We start from the raw sequence: 21217 nt of genomic DNA, 5'->3' as shown, positions 1-21217 counted from the left end.
AGGTCCAGCCATCTGAGGGGCTTCCAGCCAGCTTGAGGACTCGAGCTTGGAGTAGAGGGTGATCCAGCCAGGCCAAGGGATCGGGCCAGGTCATGGGGGGGGGGGGGTTTCTAGGGTTACTGGGATAGGGTGGAGGCGTGGGCTTAAGTGGGGTGCTCTTTCCAAGGGCCAATGCAGACTCGATGGGCCGAATGACCTCATTCTGCACTCTACTGTTTAATATAGAATCATAGAAGGTAATGTACATTTGAACTAATGACAATGCAGCATGGAGCCCATGTCCTTCACATATTGGAAGAGATCTCTGCTCTCCTCCTTCGCCAGAACAACTTAAATCACATCTGACACCTGTAATAATGCACTACTCACAAAGTACTTTATTGGTGTATTAAATTAGATTATCAGCTCAAATGATGTAAAGGACTCAAACCTACAATGTTCTGAAGCAATATTGCTATCGGCTAAACCAAACTCCCAGTTCTTCACGGAATCATTACATGATTTCAACATGCATGGCTGACATTAGTCTTCAGTCTGCAAAAGATGTTTTGTGATTCATAAATGAAATTCAGCACCCAGTATTCCAGCTGAAATTAGTCATTGCAACTATTTGCCTAAGCCTTCTTCCCATAATGATTATATTTGAAAATATTTAGCAAGATGGCTTGGTGCCAGTCTTTAATGAAGCCCTTTGTTAAATTGATGATGCCATAAAAATGATTTCCTCTTGTAAATTGTGTCCAATTTTTTACTCCATTTGGTCGATCCTAATGTTGGGAACCAGCATAAATCAGTGATAGTCTTTAATGTTATCTTGATAGCTGGTGCAGCCAGAATTACCTGAAATTCAAATAAAACTAACATTTATCAGATTCAATCTGTGGAGCTGAAATATCGCAGGTGTTATCAGTCTTATTTGCATAAAATGGCAACCCGCAGGGAAATTGTGTGTCAAACCTGTCAGGCTTCATTAACAATTACACTCAAATAGTTTTTAGGTTTACGACTTGAGGGCAGTGGAATCCCAGAATGTGTGTCATTTTTAAAAACCTTTCTGTACAACATCCTAGTTGCATATTGTGGTTGGCTATATTAGGGGTATCGCGGTACCTCGGTGGGATGTATCTTAGACTGTAGTATGAGTGGTAGAACCTGCCGGAAGGTTCCGCCCAGCAGGCAGAGCATAAGAGTCTCTGTTTCACCAACAGCAGTCATTCTGTACCAGAGCTGCTGGAGTAACTACTTGTTCATTAAAGCCTTCAATTGTACTACAATCTCGCTTCAGTAGTGATTGATCGTGCATCAATTTAATGAACAAGATTGAAGAATGACTGCTCTCCGCATCAAGCCAGAGTGTCTGCAAATCAACCGCCACGCAGCAAATGCAGCAGCAACTTTTAAACATTGGCTGGCATGTTTCAACGGGTACATCAGGACGGCCCCAACTACCCCCACGGAGGAACAGGAAATGCAAGTCCTCCACTCAAGGGTGAACCCAGAAATCTACACGAAGCTTATCGAAGACACGGCCAGTTTCGAGGACGCAATGACTTTGTTAAAAGAGAACTACGTCCGCACTGTGAATCAGGTGTATGCTCAGCATCTTTTAGCTACCAGACGGCAGATCCCAGGGGAATCACTGGATGATTTTTACCGCGCATTGTTAGTGTTAGGTAGAAACTGTAACTGTCCACAAGTCTCAGCCAATGACCACACCGAACTCTTAATACAGGGTGCTTTTGTTGCGGGTATGCTGTCCTCAAGTCCACCAGCGACTGCTGGAAAACGACACGTTAGGGCTTAAAGAGGCACGGAAACTTGCGCACTCCCTAGATGTAGAATACCGCAACGCCCAGGCCTACGTTCCCGACCGCGCGGTACCCGCATGGACAGGGTGGACCCCACTCGCAGCTGATTCCAAAGCACCCCTAAATTCCCCACAAGCTTATGCAGTGCGGCAGCCAGGAAACCTCCGGGGTGGGGGGGCCCGATGCTATTTTTGCGGGCAAAACAAACACCCCCGGCAACGCTGCCCGGCCCGATCGCAATCTGCAAGAGCTGCGGGAAGAAGGGGCATCTCGTAGCAGTATGCCAGGCCCGATTGGCCGCCGCTGTCTCCACAGGCGAACCGGGCCCGCTGCCATTCCTCTCCTCACACGCCATGTGCGATTCATGGGGGCAGCCATCTTGGATAACGTCTCAGGACCCCGACTCGGCTGGCCATGTATCGCCTGATGAGATCTCCCAGCCGGCCATGTGCGATTCATGGGGACAGCCATCTTGGATGACGTCTCAGGACCCCGACTCGGGTGGCCGTGTACCGCCTGATGTGATGTCTCAACTTCTGCCACAAATTGCCTCAGTGACACTGGACCAGTCTTGGCCCCGAACGCTTTCAACCGCTATGACATCGGTACTCATCAACAGGCACAAGACATCCTGATTGATCGACTCTGGGAGCACGAAGAGCTTCATCCATCCCAATACGGTAAGACACTGCTCCCTCGCTGTACACCCGATTAAACAAAAGATTTCCCTGGCCTCTGGGTCCCACTCTGTGGAGATCCGGGGGTACTGCATATCCAACCTCACGGTCCAGGGCGTGGAGTTCAAAAACTTCCGACTCTACATCCTCCCCCCCCCATCTCTGTGCTGCCACATTCCTGGGACTGGACTTCCAGTGTAATCTGCAAAGTTTAACGTTCAAATTCGGCGGCCCCATACCCCCCCCTCACTGTCTGCGGCCTCGCGACCCGCAAGGTCGACCCGCCTTCCCTGTTTGCAAACCTTACCCCCGATTGCAAACCCGCCGCCACCAGGAGCAGACGGTACAGTGCCCAGGACCGGACCTTCATTAGGTCAGAAGTCCAACGGTTACTAAAGGGAGGCATTATCGAGGCCAGCAACAACCCCTGGAGAGCTCAAGTGTGGTTGTAAAAACCGGGGAGAAACATAGGATGGTCATAAACTACAGTCAGACCATCAACAGGTTTACGCAGCTCAATGCGTACCCTCGCCCCCGCATATCTGAAATGGTCAACCAGATAGCACAATACAAGTTTTTCTCCACAGTAGACCTTAAATCAACCTACCACCAGCTCCCCATTCACCTGGACGACTGCAAGTACACTGCATTCGAAGCAGATGGGCGGCTCTGCAGGGTTCCCTTTGGTGTCACAAATGGGGTCTCGGTCTTCCAATGGGCGATGGACCGAGTGGTTGACCGGTACGGTCTGCGGGCCATGTTCCCGTATCTCGGCAATGTCACCATCTGTGGCCACGACCAGCAGGACCATGACACCAACCTCCGGAAATTCCTCCATACCGCAAAAATCCTCAACTTAACCTATAACAAGGACAAATGCGTGTTTAGCACCAATCGTCTCGCCATCCTCGGCTACTTAGTGCATGATGGAGTCATAGGCCCAGATTCAGAACACATGCACCCCCTCATGGAGTTTCCCCTCCCCCACCGCCCCAAGGCTCTGAAACATTGCCTCGGCTTCTTTTCTTATTACGCCCAGTGGGTCCCCAATTATGCGGACAAGGCCCGCCCATTAATCCAGTCCACGGTTTTTCCCCTATCGGCAGAGGCCCGCCAGACTTTCAGTCGCATCAAAGCAGACATCGCCATGGCGACGATGCACGCAATCCATGAGTCCCTCCCCTTCCAGGTCGAGAGCGATGCATCAGACGTAGCTCTGGCTGCCACCCTCAATCAGGCGGGCAGACCCGTTGCCGACTTTTCACGCACCCTCCATGCTTCAGAAATCCGCCATTCCTCCGTCGAGAAGGAGGCCCAAGCCATCGTCGAAGTTGTGCGGCATTGGAGGCATTACCTGGCCGGCAGGAGATTCACTCTCCTCACTGACCAACGGTTGGTAGCCTTCATGTTTGACAATGCACAGCAGGGCAAAATTAAGAATGATAAGATCTTACGGTGGAGGATCGAGCTCTCCACCTATAATTATGAGATCTTGCATTGTCCCGGGAAGCTCAACGAGCCTCCTGATGCTCTGTCCCACGGCACTTGTGCCAGTGTACAAGTAGACTGACTCAGGACCCTCCACGACAACCTCTGCCACCCGAGGGTCACCCGGTTCTTCCACTTTGTTAAAACCCGCAATCTGCCCTACTCCATCGAGGAGGTCAGGGCCGTAACCAGAAACTGCCACATCTGCGCGGAGTGCAAACCGCACTTCTACAGGCCAGAGAAAGCGCACCTGGTGAAGGATTCCCGCACCTTTGAGCGCCTCAGCGTGGCTATCAAAGGGCCCCTTCCCTCCACCGACCGCAACACGTATTTCTTAAAATGTGATTGATGAGTACTCCCGGTTCCCTTTCGCCATCCCCTGTCCTGACATGACAGCTGCCACCGTCATTAAAGCCCTCCACAGCATCTTTACCCTGTTCGGTTTCCTCGCCTACATCCATAGCGATAGGGGGTCCTCCTTCATGAGTGACGAGCTGCATCAATTCCTGCTCAGCAAGGGCATTGCCTCCAGCAGGACGACCAGTTACAACCCCCGGGGAAACGGGCAGGTAGAGAGGGAGAACGGGATAGTCTGGAAGGCCGTCCTACTGGCCCTACGGTCCAAGAATCTCCTGATGTCCACTATGCACTTCACTCCATCCGATCGCTACTGTGCACTACTACCACCAAAACACCTCATGAACATCTTGCCTTCCCTAGGAAGTCCTCCTCGGGGACCTCGCTCCCAACATGGCTGGCAGCCCCCGGACCCGTCCTACGTCCTATTCTGCAAACACGTACGGGCCCACAAGTCAGACCCACTGGTCGAGAGCGTACATCTCCTCCAGGCTAACCCCCAGTACGCCTATGTGACGCACCCCGACGGCCGACAAGACACGGTCTCCCTCCGGTATCTGGCCCCCGCTGGATACCCACCTCACCCCCCCACCACCAATTCCAACCATTTTTTCACCGGCAGACACCACCGCAGCCCCCTTCCCAGGAGGATCCATCCTCCCACTGGCCCCATCCGGATGCGGTGAAGCTGAAGATGACACGCTCCCAGAGCCACAGATGCCCGAGCCGACACCAGCATCACCACCGGGACTGCGACAATCGCAAAGGGCGACCAGGGCCCCCGACCAGCTGATAGTTTCATTGTAAAATGAACTTGCGAATAATTGTCTGTAAATATGTGTATTGCATGTAAAGGCACCGAAGGGTGCCGCTATAACCTCTACCACTGTAAAAGCAAGGCCACCACCTTGTATCGCGGTACCTAGGTGGGATGTACCTTATACTGTAGTATGAATGGTAGAACCTGCCTGCTGGTTCCACCCAGCAGGCGGAGCATAAGAGTCTGTGTTTCACCCACAGCAGTCATTCTGTACCAGAGCTGCTGGGGTAACTACTTGTTCATTAAACCGATCGATTGGACTACAATCTCGCTTCAGTAGTGATTGATCATGCGTCACATATTTTAGTGCAAATTGCTGAAATGTGTATTTTTCTTCTTTCTTTTCTTCCAGCTTCCACAGCTGACAGCACTGCTGAGAAGGAAGGTGACTCAGTCCACACTGGCTTGATTGTGGGGATCCTCCTGGTCATCATCATTGCTGTAGCGGCAGTGCTTGTGACATTCTACATGTACCACCATCCAACATCAGCAGCAAGTCTCTTCTTCCTCGAGGTAAACCCCAGTGATATAATCCATAACTGGTTGAAATACCAGGCAACCAAATTCATGGGTTTTAAGAAGTTGCATCAAACCACTTTTTACTCACGTCTGCTTTTATCAACATGAGCATTGGCAGGAATTTCAACCCCTAATTGCATTTTATATATGTAGCTCTCTTGGTACGAATAACCCTTGAGCACTCCAGACAAAACTTGCAGCAGTACTTCCACAAATCTCTGGGTGAGAAAAATCAACAGAAGCTGACTAGGAAGACAGATCGTCATGACCTGCATATTAGTTGCGAACAAAGATAACAGACAGCTAAAGGTTGTGGTCTATCTATCTTTGTCGTCTTTGTTTCTAATTATTTCTTTGTCTTTTGGGCTGTAGCTTTATTTCAGAGACTATCTTACAGAGTGTTTTGAGCTGCAGCATTGATATATACAAGTTGTGTGCCACTCTGAAATGGGGGAGAATTATGCATATGCATAATTAAATACACAGGCCCAGATATTCTGGTCTCATGATAGTCGGAGACTGGAAGTACCCTGGAAGATGCACTACGGGACTATGGGAAATCCCAACACACTGACTCTGTGGGAATTGCCCGGAAATGTGAACTTCCAATGGGAAGTTTCCCTGATCCCCGGGATCCTCTGGAAAAAGTTTCCAGGCTGAATTAAAGTCGGAGAGTTCAGACCGTCCTGACTTACTTACTGAATAATTATACAGAAGCATCAGACTGAACAGCCCTGGGCTAAATCTTGGGCACTGGACAACTGACTCACCCCCATTAATCACACTAATCTCCCCACTGAAGCTCTGGATCCCTAACCGCCCCATCCCCCACCCCCACCGACTTGACCTGATCCAACCTTGCCTCCCTACCCATCCAATCCCCCCATCCACCGTAACCGCTTATATCCTTACCTTGCCCACTCTACCCCCTTACTCACTTACCATCATCTCTCCTTTGCTGTTCAAAGAAGCTTCGGGAAATTTAAACACTTCGCTTGCAGAATGCGGCAGCTGTTGTCACTGAAAGGGGTGGTATGGTTTCTGCTTGGGTTCGCTCTGCTGCTCCCTCTGAGGAGTCCTGCACTGTCAGGTCTGCAGAATCCTCTTCACGCAAGGCTGCCCTGAAATAGTGGGAGGAAGGTAAGTATGCATTTTTTTGTCTGTTCAAGGCCATAGTAATGTAGTTACTGGATAATGTTAAAAAATAACAGGTAGATATGCCATCTTTTACTGACTCTATTAAAGTTCTACCAGCAATATCCTTAAACCTTAGAGTTTATAGGTTGGCTTTTCCTCTACATCAAGCACCACCTGCCCCCCCCCCCCCCCCCCCCCCCCCCCCCCTCCCCACCAAAAAAAACTTGATGCGGTACTGGACAGGTGAACTTTACCAAGGTACATTGCTCCTGTCCAGAACCAAGACCACCAGGATTTGGCATTTAAATGGTTGGGCACCGGCCCAGTGCTAGAGTGCCTCTCGGCGGGGAAGAGTGCCAAGAGGAGGTGTCGGGAATCATAGCCTGCAGCTATAAATGTGGTCACAATGATTCGGAGCTCCTGGGTGCCAATAGAAATTGATTATCAGCAGATCCTGAATATCTAATGATCCTGGGGAAGGATGAAATCATTGTAGAGAGAGACTGCCTGCAATCTCCATCCTACCCCTGCACAGTTGCTCAAAGAATTAGACGGGAGGCTGAGATCACCCTTTTCCACTATACTGTATCACTGCAGTGTGCACTTCTCACAGACGCAGACAAAGCTCTGCATCTGCTGGAAAACCGGATTGAAATGCTCGGGGACAAAGGGATTCTTGGAGAATGATGGAGCTCTGCGACTTCGTACATGTGAGCAGCTCTCACTTGAGACTTGGAAATATGAATTGGAGCTCAGCGGTGTGAACAAAACACTGCCTGTGTGGCTAGGAACGCTTCTGTTTTCTTAGATTTGCATGCAGCATAAAGACATAGCTTGAAGCCAACAACCTGATCGTTTTCAGGTTTGCCGTTCCAATGAACTGCTGCTATTGTAAATATGCACAGGTAAGGCTTCTGAAAATTATGTTAAAATTAGAAACACTTAACTGTTCAGTCAACTGGGATTCAATTGACATTAAAATGCAAATTTCAACAGATTGGGACTAGCTTTAGAAAGACAAACATCTGTTCACTTTAATTGATCCACTAAATATAGTTTAACAAAAACAGATGGAAATCCAAAGAGATTAAACTACCCTGTGTCAAATAACTGACATATTGATCTGTGGAGGCCTGAATGGTGTATTTGACTTTCCTCGGCATCATTAAGTAATTGTGCCTTACACAACATACACTCTCTCCTAATGGTTTCCCTTGAACAATGAACAGCAACCTGGTTCGACATGAAACACAATGAAGAAAGTTTTTAAATTCTTATCATTTCTATTCAGGATTTTATAGTTAAAACTAATTGGTTAGCTCTAAAAACTATAAAAGAATAAACCAAGTTTGTTTTCCATTGTTCTATTTTGATTTAATCTGTTTGTCGAAGATACCTGAAAAAACTCTTAGGTTTCGTCAGATTTTTTTCAACTAACACTCACACAGAGAATGTAAATCATGGTGGCCATTTTACTTGTCCAATTACACCATACTGGTACACTTTCCCTTGCTCAAGGACAAGAAAAGAGATATGGGGCAGGTTTCTCTGTTGGGCGACGCCAAAATCAGGAAACTCAATTGGGCGGAGAATCGGTTCCGACGCCGAAATCGTGGTGGGCGCTGATTTGACGCCAAATTTGAATTCTCCATCGTCTCGACAGCAGCGCCAATGCATTTCAGATTGCACATACAGTAAACGATATTTGCATATCATTAGTGGCCGTGATGCGGTAGTCTCCGGGGCCTCCGCGATTCTCAACCTCCTATGGGCCGAATTCTCAATGGGGGATGCTTTTAAAAATGGTGAAATCAGTGTCGTGGCTGATGAGGGAGAGAAAGGAGGTAGGACAGAGAGAGGCGCCACTGTGGGCTGATGGGCTGGACTGGATACTGACCGGACTGTCTGGTGTGCGTGAGCCCTACCAGGGCCTGGGGGGGTGGGGGTTGCCGGTTGAACAGGTCGTGTGGCCGGGGTGACACCACACGGGACTGGAGCGTGTCCAGGCATGGACCGCCATTGCCACGGCCTGCAAGGCTGCCATCTTGCTGCGCACCCCACTGACCACCCACCTTGGCCCCTGGTTCTGAAAAGTGATACCTGCCATATGGGTGCCCCAGCTCACACCCCCGCACCTCATCACCCGCCACAAACCCCCACCACCAACCTGGCCCGCCCAGGGTAACGCCCACTGTAGCCCCTACAGGGGGGCCGGGCGGGAAACACAGAGCAGACTGCCGGCAGCAGGGACAGGCGCCAGGGCCAGAGACCCCACGGTTCTGGGCACCAACGGGGCCAGACGTGCGGAGATGGGGGTGGGTATGCGGAGGCAGAGCACGCAGTGCCAATCGGAGCCACCTTGCAGCCCATTGGCACGGGGGTACACACCATGCTATAACATGTTGACCTTTCACCCCCTGCAGACGATGGACATTGGAATTCAACCAGCAATGATGGCCTTCCTGCTAGTCGCCGCAGCCCTGAGGGATGCCCTGTAGCTGTATCAGCTGGAGCTGCTCGAGAGCGAGGGAACTGGAGTGTGCAGCAGAGGGTCAGAACCGAGCCCACCAGGATGCCCGGGCAGCAGAGTTCGCTGCCATCGGCGGGATGCCCCAGATGCAGGGGTGATCGACGGGATGCATGTCCCCCTACATTCACCTGCGGATAACAGGCTGCTCTACACTAACCAAAAAGGGTTCCACTTGATGAACGTGCAGCTGATATGTGACCATCAGGTGCACATCATGCCCATCTGCGCCCGATACCTGAACGTTGTGCACGATGCTTTCATCCTGGCACACTCGACGATTCCTGACATGTTTGAGAGCCCATACCCCACTGGCTGGCGGGTTGGCTCCTGGGTGACAGGGGTTATCCATTGCAGTCGTGGCTGCTGACGCCTATCCGGAGGCCACAGACCGACGCCGAGACCTACTTCAACGACGCGCATACAGCAACCGAGGGTGCGATCGAGCGGTGATTCGGCATCCTGAGATGCGGTTCAGGTGCCTGGACCGCTCTGGAGGGGCTCTCCAGTATGACACTGAGAGGATCGCCTGCACCATGGTGGCCTGCTGCGTACCCCACAACATTGCGCAGCAGACGGGCGACATGCTGGAGGAGGAGGCTGAACACCAGGCCTCGTCCGACGAGGAGGATGCAGGGATGGGCAGGACATGGGGCCCAAGCAGGCACAAGAAGCCGCACGATCTGATTGGCTCCAGGTTCACCGACTAGGGGGAGGTGGAAACTGCCCAGAGCATTGCCACTGCATCCCAGGCCTCGCACCACCCCCCCTCCCCCGCCCCCTGCCTGCAACCCCCTCCATGATACATACCTGCCGCACTACAGGGTGTGGGCCCTGGGTTGGCAGTAACAGTGGGTATGGTCCATGGGATGGAGGATGATGACAACCCGCTCTGCGATGAGCCCTGGTTCTCCGTATTATTTGACGACGTCTGACTCCTGCCCACAGTCGCACTTTCCACTGTACACCTGGGTGATCCCTGCATGCGAGATGGCCATTCCATCACAGGGTCCTATCGGATCCCTGGGGTGACGCTGGTAGGGAGGGGGGGGGGGGGGGGGTCAGTGCCGGGGGTACCCACACCGTGTCGCTGGCCAGCTCAGACCAGCCCATCCCTCACACCCATCAGACAGAGCACCAAGTCAGGTTGTAACTGGTAACAGGTGTTTAATATGAACAAATATTTACCGATTTGTGCCCTAGCCCCAATAGCTAAACTGTGCCCTGCACCCATGCCAGCTTAACTGGTGTCTAACTTCCTGGCCTTACGGGCCCTAACGCTATGTCTTGGTGGATCCCCAGATAATACATGAGGGGTAGAGGCAGCCGGCTGTGATTCCCGGCCTTCGGCCTGGGTCCCGGTTGTCAGCCGTCTTCTGGGGTGATCGGGCCTGGATGGGCCCGACTGCTGCTTGGTGTGCCAGGTGGTGTAGTGCTGCCCTGGTCTGCCCGCAGCCCATCAGATGCCCCAGGAACAAGAGGGGAAGAGTCCAAGGTGCTGCGGTGTTCCGGCACCTCCCCTGTGGGAGTCCCCGGCACATGCCCCAGCACCTCTTCCTCACTTGGGGTGTCCGATGGCCCCTGGGCTACTCCATGGGACGGGGGTGTGGGTAGAGCTATCCCCTGGGGCTCTTTCCCCACTTGGCACTGCCAGTTTTTTCCTGCACAGCTGGCCGGTCTGGACAATGTTGCTGGTGGCACTCATCGCTTCTGCCACCTGCGCCCAGGCATGGCAAATGTGGCAGCCACCTTCCCAGGCCAGGGTACATGGTCTCCCGCCTCTCCTCCACCGTCCCAAAGACGGGCTCCAGCTCAGCGTCCATAAATCGCGGTGCTGCTCTCCTCACTGCCGTCTTGATGACTGGGATGGAGTGTGTGGGAAGTGCAACGTGTATATGCGGCTGCAGCTTGTCAGCCTCCTGCGTGTCAATCACGAATCCGGCACCGTTTCTCATTGGAATTAATTGTGTCCCTCAGCAGTCGCTGAATCGGTCCAGGTGCGGCGCCAGTTTTGCTGTCGTGGAATTCCATGAATCCTGTGCCAGCGTCATCACTTGTCTCAGGAACAGAGAATCCAGCCCCTGGTGTGAGATCTTCCGGCTGTTCACATCGGCGGGATCTTCCAGTCCAGCAGACAGTGCAATCCCGGCACAGTTTTCCCAGTGGAAAATTCCGTTGTCAGTGGCAGGCCCAGAAAATCCCACCACCGGCCAATGGCAGACCGCCGAGAAACACGCCACGGGAAGCCAGAGGATCTTGCCCCTGTTGTCCATAGAGATCATTTTAACCCTGCCATGTTGGACAATGTGTGTGCATTGGAATATCACTTGGGGAACCTGCCCGCACTCTTTCCACAAGCCATGATTTTAAGCTCCTCTTCTGAGCAGCCAAGAAGAACACACACTGGCGGAGCCTTCTTTTAATATGGGAACGACTAGTGGTGCACCACAAGGACCTGTGTTGGGGCCTCAAATATTCACATTATTCATTAACAAGTTAGATGATGACATAAAAATTCATATATTCAAATTTACTGATGATACAAAGTTAGGTGGCATTGTAGACAGGCTAGATAATAGCATAAAATTGCAAGGACATATTGACAGACTAGCTGAATGGCAAAATTGTGGCAGAAGGAATTCAATGGAAACAAGTGTGAGGTTATCCATTTTGGACCCAAAAAGGATAGAGCAGGGTATTTTCCAAAAGGAAAGAGGTTAGGTACAGTGTATGTCCAAAGAGACTTGGGGGTGCAGGTGTGTAGGTCTTTAAAATGCCAGGAACAAGTGAAGAAAAAAATCAAAAAGACGAATGGAATGCTAACTTTTTTATCTAGAAGAGTAGAATATAAAGACACAGGGGTTATGTCGCAGCTACACAAAACCCTGGTTAGACCCCACTTGGAGTACTGCGAGCAGTTCTGGGCACCACACCTTAGGAAGGGTATATTGGCCTTGGAGGGAGTAGATTTACAAAAATGATACCTGGACTACAGGGGTTGAATTACGAGGAGAGATTACACAAATTAGCCCTGTTTTCGCTATAATTTAGAAGGTTAAGAGGTGATCTGGTCAAAGTCTGCAAGATATTAACAGGGAAAGACAGGGTAGTTAACGATAAACTATTTCCACTGGTTGGAGGTACTAAAACGGTAGTCTAAAAATTAGGGCAGACCATTTAAGGAAGAGCTTCTTCATCAAAGGGTGGAAGAGGTTTGGAATTCTCTCCCACAAACAGCAGTTGAAGCTAGATCACTGTTAATATTAAATCTGAGATGGCTAAATTTTTGTTGAGCAAATATATTAATGGATTTAGGTATATGGAGCTAGGCCACAGATCAGTCATGATCTCATTGAATGACAGGACAGGTTCAAGGGGCTGAATGGCCGAATCCTGTTCCTATGTAATATGCAGATCAGGCTTTGGTGATTTAATTGGCTCAACTGTGATTTTCAACCAAGGTCCAGAGCTGGGATCCTCTTGTGGATTTCTCACCATCAACTAGCACGAGGCAGAGGAGAGGTCAGAAAAAGTTATTTTACTTACCTTGTGGGCAATGAGGAGCAAGCGTCCCACGTGGAAAGTTTAGTCAACACTTGCCTTGGGTTGCTTCCCATTGGATCGTGAGACACACCCAAACTCCCTTCCCCATGACTTACTTGGCCGTTCCTTTGGTCCCTAGTGGTGACCTGCTATCTGACGCAGCACTCCCTAGTTTGAAAATGGCGTCAACTCAAGGAGATCCCCCAGGAGTAAAATGTACTATTATCCTTGATATTTAATTATATTTAACAGGAAGCAGAAGAGATGAATGGGACATACACATGGAATTAAAGTAGCTGAATTATCATAAACTTTTTAAAAATATATTATTTTGAAAATATGCCTTTTTAAATTCAAAATAGAGAAATTTGACATTCCAGAAATGTAAAATTAGTTGTCAGTGAGGCTGTTTATTAGTAATTATAAATTCAGTACACCATTAAACACCCCAGTTGCGCATTATTCTAACAAACTGTAACTCTCTCAAGTGTTTTTATAGTGAGCCTAATAATGTAAAAGAGTTCAGTCACTTTTGATAGAGTGCAAACAGGGGTGGGGTTCAACAGTGCATCCTATAAAAAAACATAGAATAACTGCACGAACGTCTGGATTTCCGCTTGTAAGTATGTATGTGTGGACTCCTAAGCTGCTGTTAGTTTCTGAGGAATAACGCCAACAAATGCTTACAGCTTCTCTGTTATTAGCCCTGCAAAATCTTGGCTGTTGTTATTCTGAATTTTGATTTTGAAAGGCATGCGAGGAGCTAAGTCTCCAGTTGGGGCGATAAAACGAATCTAAATGTGAACATGGCCTTAGAGAGTACTATGGTGCTAATGAAGCTCTCGCAAGTATATTTGTGCCATCAAATTTACAGAATGCCCCACTGTGACAATGATCAGCTACAATTCACAACTCACACCGGTGATATGACGATTTGGACATTCTGATTCTCCCTCTGTGTGGCGAACAGGGGATTTTCACAGTAACTTCATTGCAGTGTTACTGTAAGCCTACTTGTGACACTAATAAAGATTATTATTATTATTATGATAGAAATTAGCTATTAGTCAGCACGTTAGAAAGAAATTAATTTTTTTATCCTCTGCAGTGGTTTGAAAGAATTCCTGATCATGTATTCTGAATTCATCTGGGTGGAAGTGTAATATCACACAGATTAAACATTTTGATTGTGCAGATTGACAGGAAATAAATACCTGTACTTGGCATGGGAGGAAGACATTATAAAAGTAAAACAGGCACAAAGCCAGTGATGGGGAAACAGGGATGGATAATAAATAGTCTTTTGTAAAGCTTCTTTCCTCTGGACTCTTTCGAGGCTGTCAGAGGTAGGTTCTTTATCCAGAGAGTAGTGGGGGCATGGAATGTACTGCCTGTGGAGGTAATTGAGTCGGAAACATTAGGGACCTTCAAGCGGCTATTGGATAAGTACATGGATTACGGTAGAATGATGGGGTGTAGATTAATTTGTTCTTAATCTAGGACAAAGGTTCAGCACAACATCGTGGGCTGAAGGGCCTGTTCTGTGCTGTATTTTCTATGTTCTAAAGTAACCACTTGTAGAGATTCACTGTCCACCTGTAAATTTTCTATATAATCTATGGTATAAAATAAAACTAATTATTTTGTGTAAAAGGGATTTATCAATCTTAATCTCTGAAAAGGGAGCCATTCTATTACTATGTACCGCATTGGAGGAGTTTGTTGCACACTCAGCGTTTTCCCACAATTATGTCTTATGTCTATGCAAATATTTCTATGATTCTATAAAGTGCCATAACTTACAAGACGACAGACCAAGAGCTGAGAAGTGGGATTTGGCTGGATTGCTCTTTTGTAGTTGGCACAGGCAAAATGAGCTCTGTGGTCTCTCTCTATTCTTTAAATGTCTGTGATGTTGAGAAAAAAATGGTTTCAATAAGCAGCTCAAGTTGCACATGCTCTCACAGCCTCTCCTAATGCATGCTTTAGGGTGGGGTGAGAATTCTCACCTGGAATTATACCCCAAATTGTGAGCTCTTCTGAGTTGCATGTTCACATTCAGGCATTATCATTATCCGCCAGAAGTTCAGCAATGAGATCAATTAAAATGTGCACTTTCCATTATCTACCATTTTCCATATGATAGCATATCAAATTATCTGTTTTCGATATCTAGCAGACATTGAAACCACAATTCTGTCACAGTGGTTGAAAAGGAATCAACATATCACCAAATCTGGTTCACTAAGAATCTATAACTTTATTACTTTGTGAAGCAAAGATGACTGGGGCTTTGCTCCAGACCTACTGGGCGGAATTCTCCCAAGAAATGACTCTGGGCGCGATTCTCCGGCAAATAATTCTACATGTGGTAGCGAGCGGGAATTGCCGCGAGCTTCCCAGTGCTCAGCCCAGCAAGGCCAACAACGCAATTCAACATTAATTGCCGAGGCCTCACGGGCTTCTCGCCGCAAAGTCTCGCCAGCTGATTCGGCGAGACCGTGCTCCTGGAGGGTGAGCCATAGGGCAGCCAGTGCTTCCTGGAATGAGGTGGCGGCAGCTGTGAGCTCGGGGAGTGTGACCAGGAAGACTGGCCTCCAGTGCCGAATAAAGGTCAACGACCTACACCAGGCAGCAGGAGTAAGTAGACACCACCATGCCCCCCAAACAAGCATCCGCCCCCCCCCCCCAACTCCCCATGTGACCCAAACCCTCCCTCTAACCCCTCCCCCTTAAACACCCCCCCACAACTCCTCCTTCACACACCCCTTACATCCACTGTGAACCACACATATGGCTAACGATGCCCCCTCTCCTCACAAAGATCTCTCTTATAATCGTCAGAAGAGGGCCCAGACCAGCGGAGGGATGCCGGACTGAAGAATCCTCACCTCCTTCGAGGAGCGTGTCCCGGAGGTGACTGGGGTGACCGAGGACAGATCGGTCACCCACGCAGAGGCTGGCAGACGCCGCAGAGGTGAGAAACCACCGGGCACCACAGGGGGACCTGTCAAATGTGAGTTTTTATTGCCTTACTGACTGACCCATCCCTCCCACTGACCACATGTCCATTCTCCACAGGTCCTCCAGCCGATGGCACCAGGCCATGCTGGGTGGCCCCTTCTCCTGCCTCCCAGGAGAACACCTTGGAGGAGAGCTCCAAGTATGCCACCGCAAGAGTCACGGCACAGCTGTCATCCCCACCCTCCACCAGTGCAGATACACCTCAGTGAGACATGTTAGTGATCAGGCTTCGGGAGCACAATCTGGTGAGAACCACACAGTCACTTTTGTACATCAGGTGGAAGCAGGAATCCCCAGGCAAGACAGCGGTCGGAGGGCTGCTGGATCCCAGCTGGGTCCCAGCCAGATGCTGAGCCTGTGGAACAGAGTTACTCAGGGCTTGTGGAGACGATAGGGAGTGGCTGGGACAGTCAGAGGGGGATGTCAGCGTCACTCCAGCAGATCCATAGCTGCTTGGAGGAGTCCCTGAGGTTACGGGTACAGGAGCTGTCGCCGATGATGCGTGGCACCGAGGCCAACACGACTAGAATGGCGAACGAAGTGGAAAGCATGTCGCATGACATCGACACTATTTGTGAATGTGTCCAAGGCGTTGTGCAGTCGGTGACAGCCATGGCTGAAGGACTCGGCAGAATGGGCGACTCGCTAAGGGATGTGACCCAGTACCAGGCTGACCTTAATGAGGTTCTGCAGGACATGTCCCGCTCTCAGATGGGAATGGCCGAGGCGCTGCGGAGCTTGTCCCGGTCACAAGTGGGCATTGCCGAGGCGCTGCGGAGCTTGTCCCGGTCACAAGTGGGCATTGCCGAGGCACTGCAGAGCATGGCGCAATCACTGAGGAGCTTCACCGAGGGCGATGGCGGCACCATCGGGAGAGTGGGGACTTTTGTTACACAATAAACACCTTTGTGCACAACCAGTATGATGCCTCTGTCACTTTCAATCACAATGACCTCCGAACCCTTGGCCCATCACTCCAGGCATCTCCCCCGCCCCGTAGCATCCACCCACTCTCCAGCAATGGACATGTACCCGGAGCACAATTGACCCACCGGTTGCCCCCCAGCATCTCCCCGCCCCCCCCCCCCCCCCCAGCCCCTATGGTGGCCCACCCCTGCGGAGAGTCCCCCACCCCCAGCCAAGGTTCCCCAGCCCCGCCAAGCACAAGGACAGCAATCCCAGCGCCTCCGGGCTCTTTGCTCATCCGGGCTCTCACTCATCTCCTCGGCTTCCCACAGAAGCCCGTCCCCCATGTTCACGTTTTTAAAAAGGAGTCCTAATCGGTGCCAGCGTGACCACTTGCTGGGGAGGCCGCTGAATGACAGGAGGCTGTTAGATATGGAGTGGCTCATGGTAATTGTACGGAAATAGGGCTTAAGTGGTGATAACTGGTTTCTCGCCACACTACAGCGAGATCCCGATTTCGTCTACGGGAGCGGGCCAGTTTCATCACAAACTGTTTGGCCCCTTGCACGGTTCTTATTTTTGGTCTCTCCTGCTATTCACCAGCCTCTTTTCACTTGAACGAGAGCTCAACGAGGCCTGAGAACTGAGTCCTCAGTGTCATCTCAGGCAGGAAGTGCAGCCGAGTCCCCAACCCCCAGCTCCCTTAAAGGATCCCCCCACGGCATCTAGCGAACGGCTGCTGTGCCCTTGTGCTCCCTGGAGGTAGGTAGATAGGGGTACTCACCTTCTTTCTCCCCCTCAGAGTCCATTGTGCCGGATCCCCGCTTTTAGGGACCATTAGTAAATTACGCCCGTGTGACTTCCCGCTGCAGGGGCAGGAAAATTCCGGGAGGCTGCTGCATTCAACTTTACTCTTGCCAATGAGATTAAAATGAATGGAAATGAATTGTGATCAGATTCTCGCCCTTTGTGGCAAGATCCTGACCATGCTCGCTGGAACAGGCCGGGAGAATGGGGAACAGATTTGCATCCGGCGCAAATCTCATTTCAGGGCTCTCCCACAATTCACCCGACATAGCAGGATTGGCACTGGGCGCAATGTGGCCAGAAAATTGCCCCCATTGTCTGTAGTTACCAAGGAAGAGCTGGAACACTGGCCGGGATTCTCCCGGAATTTGGCGGGGCGGCCTGTACCGGCAGCAAGAGCAGCGTGAACCACTCGGGCATTGGGCCGCCCGGAAGTTGCAGAGTCCTCCGCACTTCTGCGGGCTAGGCCAGCGCTGGAGGGGTTCGCGCCGCGTCAACCTGCGGTGAAGGGCCGCCACCGGCCAGCGCTAGTTGGCGCATGCACAGGACTGCCGGCATGTTTCCTGCGCATGGGCAGGGGGTTTCTTCTCCACGTCGGCCATCGCGGAGCCATACAGAGGCCGGCGCAGAGGGAAAAAGTGCCCGCACGGCACAGGCCCGCCCGCAGATTGGTGGGCCCCGATCGCAGGCTAGGCCACCATGGGTACCACACACCCCCGGGTCCGGATCCCCCCCGTGCCCCCACCCCCCTCCCGAGGACCCCGCTAGACGGCCGACAAGCCAGGTCCCACCGGGATGGACTATGTCCATTTCATGCTGGCGAGACTGGCTGAATGCCAGTGGCCGCTCGGCCCATCGGGGCCCTGAGAATTTCCAGGGGGGCCGCTGCCAACGGCCCCCAACCGGCGCGGCGCGATCCCCACCGCCGCCCGAAAACCGGCGCCGGAGAATTCGGCAGCCGGCGGCGGGATTCGTGCCGCCCCCCCCCCGGTGATTCTCCAACCTGGCGGGGGGTCGGAGAATCTCGTCCTCTGTCTTCAATACCGAAGGTTATATGCATATCCGTATTAATAGTAAAAATGTTTTATGCCCAGCACAGTATATTTATTCAATGTCATAATTCACTTCTGCACTTCATTTAAGCAAATTTCTTCCAGCTCATTGACTGATACGTATGGGGAAGTATGGTAGCACAGTGGTTAGCACTGTTGCTGCACAGCGCCAGGGACCAAGGTTCAATTCCCGGCTTGGGTCACTGTATAGAATGTGCATGTTCTCCCCGTGTCTGCTTGGGTTTGCTCCAGGTGCTCCGGTTTCCTCCCACAAGTCCCGAAAGACATGCTTGTTAGGTGAATTGGGCATTCTGAATTCTCCCTCAGTGCATCCGAACAGTGTGGCGACTAGGGGATTTTCACAGTAATTTCATTGCAGTGTTAATGTAAGCCTACTTGTGACAATGGTAGTTTAGCTCAGTGGGCTAGACAGCTGGTTTGTGATGCGGAACAAGGCCAGCAGCACGGGTTCACTATGTACCAGCTTACCCGAACAGGTGCTGGAATGTGGCGACTAGGGGTTTTTCACAGTAAGTTCATACTTGTGACAATAAAAGGTTATTATTATTATTATTATTATTATTATTAATAAAGATTATTATATGCAAATATCGCCCAACAATCTTTAAGAAAAGAAATAGCCAGTCATCTGGGAAGTATAGATAAATTCTAACAATAGAAGATTCCTCATTAGCATAGGAATCAGAAGGCTTTCAGTTTTCCTTTCGAGTCCCCAACCTTGATCCGCCATCCTATTAGATCATGACTAATGTTAAGATACTGTTGTAAAACCATAAGATATAGGAGCAGAATTAGGCCACTCGACCCATCAAGTGTGCTTCGCCATTCAATCATGGCTGATATTTTTCTCATCCCAATTCTTCTGCCTTCTCCCCATAACCCCGATCCCCTTATTAATCAAGAACCTATCTATCTCTGTCTTCAAGACACTCTGTGATTTGGCCTCCACAGCCTTCTGCAGCAAAGAATTCCACAGATTCACCACCCTCTGGCTGATGAAATTCCTCCTCATCTCTTTCCAAAGGAGTGTCCCTTTAGTCTGAGATTGTGTCCTTTGCTTCTAATATTTCCAACAAGTGGAAACATCCTCTCCACATCCACTCTATCCAGGCCTCGGAGTATCCTGTAAGTTTCACTAAGATCCCCCCTCATCCTTCTAAACGCCAACGAGTACAGACCCACAGTCCTCAACCGTTCCTCATACGACAAGCTCTTCATGCCAGGGATCATTCTTGTGAACCTCCTCTGGGCCCTTTCCAAGGTCAGCACATCCTTCCTTGGATACGGGGCCCAAAACTGCTCACAATACTCCAAATGGGGCCTGACCAGAGCATAATACAGCCTCAGAAGTACATCCCTGGTCTTGTATTCTAGCCCTCTTGACATGAATGCCAATGTTGCATTTGCCTTCCGAACTGCTGACTGAACCTGCACGTTAACCTTAAGTGAATGGTGAACAAGGACTCCCAAATCCCTTTGTGCTTCTGATTTCCTAAGCATTTCCCCATTTAGACAATAGTTTATGTCTCCATTATTCCTTCCAAAGTGCATAACCTCACACTTTTCCACATTGTATTTCATCTGCCACTTCTTTGCCCACTCTCCTCGCTTGTCCAGATCCTTCTGAACCACCCCCCCCCCCCCCCCCCCCCCGCCCCACTTCCTCAATACTACCTGTCCCTCTACAGGGGCAAAATTCTCCGGTATCGGTGCGATGTGCGCCGACCGGTGCCCAAAACGGCGCAAATCAGTCGGGCATCGTGCCACCCCAAAGATGCTGAATCCTCCGCATCTTGGGGGACCGAGCCCCAACCTTAAGGGGCTAGGCCCGCGGCGGACTAATTTTCGCCCTGCCAGCTGGCGGAAAAGGCCTTTGGTGCCCCGCCAGCTGGCGCGGAAATGACATCTCCGGGCGGCGCATGCACGGGAGCATTAGCGGCCGCTCACAGCATCCCCGCGCATGCGCTGTGGAGGGAGTCTCTTCCGCCTCCGCCATGGTGGAGACCGTGGCGAATGCGGAAGGAAAAGAGTGCCCCCACGGCACAGGCCCGCCTGCGGATCGGTGGGCCCCGATCACGGGCCAGGCCACCGTGGGGGCACCCGTCTAGGGCCAGATCATCCCGCGACCCCGGAGCCCGCCCGCGCCGCTAGTCCCGCCGGTTAGGTAGGTAGTTTGATTCACGCCTGCGGGACTGGCATGACATCGCGGGCCGGAGAATCGCCGGGGGGGGGGGGGGGCCCACCGACCGGCGCGGCGCGATTCCCGTCCCCGCCAAATCTTCGGTGCCGGAGAATTCGGCGGCCGGCGGGGGCGGGATTCACGCCGCCCCCCCCCCGGCGATTCTCTGACCCGGCGGGGGGTCGGAGAATCCCGCCCCTTGTTACTGAGAAATCCATCCAGGGTACAGTTTCTGACGATTTTGTGACCTTTACTGGACATGGAGTGTGAACGCAGAACTAGGCACTGCCTGTAGCAAACGCTTTGTTGAAATATTACCTGACTCTTGTTGCCTTGGCCTTGTTGCCTTATG

At 51.0% G+C, this 21217-nt stretch overlaps 1 protein-coding gene across 3 annotated transcripts in view; it reads left to right on the top strand.

The window, feature by feature from the left end:
* The window catches only part of LOC140424910 (plexin domain-containing protein 2-like), a 557096-nt gene that overhangs the window by 533494 nt on the left and 2385 nt on the right, over positions 1-21217 (top strand). For all 3 annotated transcript variants that reach the window (XM_072508546.1, XM_072508544.1, XM_072508545.1), the window contains exon 14: positions 5503-5663. In XM_072508546.1, coding sequence (XP_072364647.1) covers positions 5503-5663 — 161 coding nt within the window. The remainder of the gene's footprint in view (positions 1-5502; positions 5664-21217) is intronic.

The sequence above is a fragment of the Scyliorhinus torazame genome, chromosome 6 (assembly GCF_047496885.1).
Source record: "Scyliorhinus torazame isolate Kashiwa2021f chromosome 6, sScyTor2.1, whole genome shotgun sequence".
In the NCBI taxonomy this organism is placed as follows: Eukaryota; Metazoa; Chordata; class Chondrichthyes; order Carcharhiniformes; family Scyliorhinidae; genus Scyliorhinus; species Scyliorhinus torazame.
This window is presented reverse-complemented; position numbering and strand designations above follow the sequence as displayed.